At 40.9% G+C, this 2,500-nt stretch overlaps 1 protein-coding gene across 7 annotated transcripts in view; it reads left to right on the forward strand.

Moving 5' to 3' along the window:
• The window catches only part of ebf1a (EBF transcription factor 1a), a 59,332-nt gene that overhangs the window by 790 nt on the left and 56,042 nt on the right, over window positions 1-2,500 (forward strand). For all 7 annotated transcript variants that reach the window (XM_034598192.1, XM_034598194.1, XM_034598193.1 and 4 more), the window contains exons 1-3: window positions 1-210; window positions 1,013-1,169; window positions 2,170-2,233. The exon at window positions 1-210 is cut by the window's left edge. In XM_034598192.1, coding sequence (XP_034454083.1) covers window positions 77-210; window positions 1,013-1,169; window positions 2,170-2,233 — 355 coding nt within the window. In that variant the 5' untranslated portion in view covers window positions 1-76. The remainder of the gene's footprint in view (window positions 211-1,012; window positions 1,170-2,169; window positions 2,234-2,500) is intronic.

Raw genomic sequence — 2,500 nt, forward strand, 5'->3', positions numbered from 1 at the left:
GAGGATAGAGAGAGTGAGGGAGAGAGAGAGAGTGTGAGTGAGAGAGGGACAGCGACAGCGTTGAAGGTGCGTTTTGATGTTTGGCATCCACGAGAGCATCCAGAGGAGTGGGAGTAGTATGAAAGAGGAGCCCATGGTGGCCGGGATGAACGCGGTCCGGACATGGATGCAGGGCGCCGGGGTGCTGGACGCCAACACAGCCGCGCAGAGGTGAGCCATGAAGCGGCCGTGGCGCTGCGCTGACACCGGGGCTTGCTAGGAGGACCGGGAGAGGTGGGGGGGGAGGAAGAGAGAGAGGGAGATGTGAGGTGTGGATCTCTGCGGAGCGACTGCATCACTCCGGGGGCAGCGTGCGTGCGTCCGTCCCCAGAGGACGCGTTTGTTGGATAACCTCCTATCCCGCTGGCTTTCTAAGTTTTGTAGCCCAAAGTCCAACATGATTTAAGGCTGTGTGTGGCTCTAAGTGATTTAGCACGTTTGTGGAAGGGAAGCACTGTTTCCTCAAAGCACTTTTTAAAAGATTTAAATGTAACTTTGCTGCGTGGAAAGAGTTCTCAGCTCACTTCAGTTAGGCTGTGAGTGTGTTACTTCTCACACACTCCATGCAGAAATATGTATCCATATTTATAGGTGCGTTTTTCTTAAACAATTAAATAAAAACACTTAATTAAGTTGGTGAGGTTTACAATTCAAAATAATTGTGTCCACAAAAGGCCTGCCATAATGAAAGCAGTCAAAATTATGCCTGTCGCGGCCTTTAGCGCCGTGAAACCTCAAGATACATATTTTATTTTATTTGTTTAATTGTTGTTTGAGTGCGTTTTTACGCGCTGGAAGCAGTTTTTAATTAAATGACACGTAGCTGCGGATTTTCTGAGGACATGTAGTTGAACAAAATTGGATCTAAAAAGCGGCTTTCTCCTATATGGTTGTATATTTATTATCAAATTGAATTAATGTGATTTTAATTGGTGTCGTTGTGGGCGCCGCTGCGCTGTGCTTGTGTCCGCAGCGGAGTGGGTCTCGCTCGGGCACACTTCGAGAAGCAGCCGCCCTCCAACCTGCGCAAGTCCAACTTCTTCCACTTCGTCCTGGCTCTGTACGACAGACAGGGTCAGCCGGTGGAGATCGAGAGGACCACCTACATCGACTTCGTGGAAAAGGACAAGGTGAGTTTGTACATGATTTCACCATAAATAATACAAAAGAGACAGTCTTTATTTGTGAGTGCATAATAAATAGCCCTGTGGTGTAAATTGTGTTAGTGACTGATGACTGACAGTGTTGTGGCCTGTTAGAGTCACTGTGATAAATGAGCAGACGCACTGAACTGAAATGTGCTCTGATGTGATTTTAACATGTGGTTTCCTCCAAGTCTCGCAGAGACGTTATTATTTTTACTTTCCTTTCTCATCATAATCACAAAAACCTTCAAATATAATCTAATTCAGACGCATTTACACCATCACGTGCATTAAAAGAAACTTTTGTCCCACTAATGATATTGACTCAGAGTTTGAACCTATATTCCTGAAGGTGCTGTCAGTCAATATATTTAATAAGCTCTTTTTAAACACTCATCAATCTCAGCGTTTGCAGTGTTTTATTGATCTGTTTGCAAGAGGCGTTAATACTGATGGTTCAACTTTTAGACGCTTGTTTTATTCATCGCCTTGTTTACTATTTAGCACTTTCAAAATGTCCTTTTACTGTCGGTCAATATTCATGACACATCTATCACTGCGCTGTAATTCACTGCAAATAGCAAACATTTTAATTATTCATTTTGTGTTTTTAGTCTTCTTAAATGTCTGACAACATTAGAAATAATTTGTATTTTTTAATGAACGTTAATCAAGCTTTAAGAGAAGTAGGTTGTTTAATCGTAAGAAGTTTTAAAGTTTACAGAATATATTTCGTCAAATATAAAATACAGAAAGGGTTTTTGAGTTGTGCACCGATTTTTTTCTTTCTTTCTTTCCGGCTGTAAATTGATTTACTATTATTATATTCGCAGTTAGATTAATCTAACATGTTTGTCATTAGAAAAAGATAAAATAATAATTATAATAATAATAATAAGGAGGCTGCGGCCGCGCACCATGATCGTCCCAGGAGAAGCTGCTTCGCTCTGACTCTGAGCGAATGTGTTTGGTTTGATTTTCATAGGAAACGACGGGGGAAAAGACCAACAATGGGATCCATTATAGACTCCAGCTCCTCTACAGTAACGGTGAGTTTGGGTTCCACAGTTTTTTTTATGGAGCAGAAACAAAAGCAGAGAGGCAGATGCGACAAAGCAAAGTGAGGAAACTCAGGAAACAAATGTTTTACGAGGTCAGATCGTTTATCTTGGTGTTTTATTTATTTAACTGAACTGTTTTCATGAAGGCTGGCTGATTTATACGTTTAATAATATGCTTTAAATGTTATTATTTACACTTTATTATTATTAATATTATTGTTACTTTTTATTAAATTGTGTTACTCTCTCAGGAAG

This window comes from Hippoglossus hippoglossus, chromosome 10, assembly GCF_009819705.1.
Source record: "Hippoglossus hippoglossus isolate fHipHip1 chromosome 10, fHipHip1.pri, whole genome shotgun sequence".
NCBI lineage: Eukaryota > Metazoa > Chordata > Actinopteri > Pleuronectiformes > Pleuronectidae > Hippoglossus > Hippoglossus hippoglossus.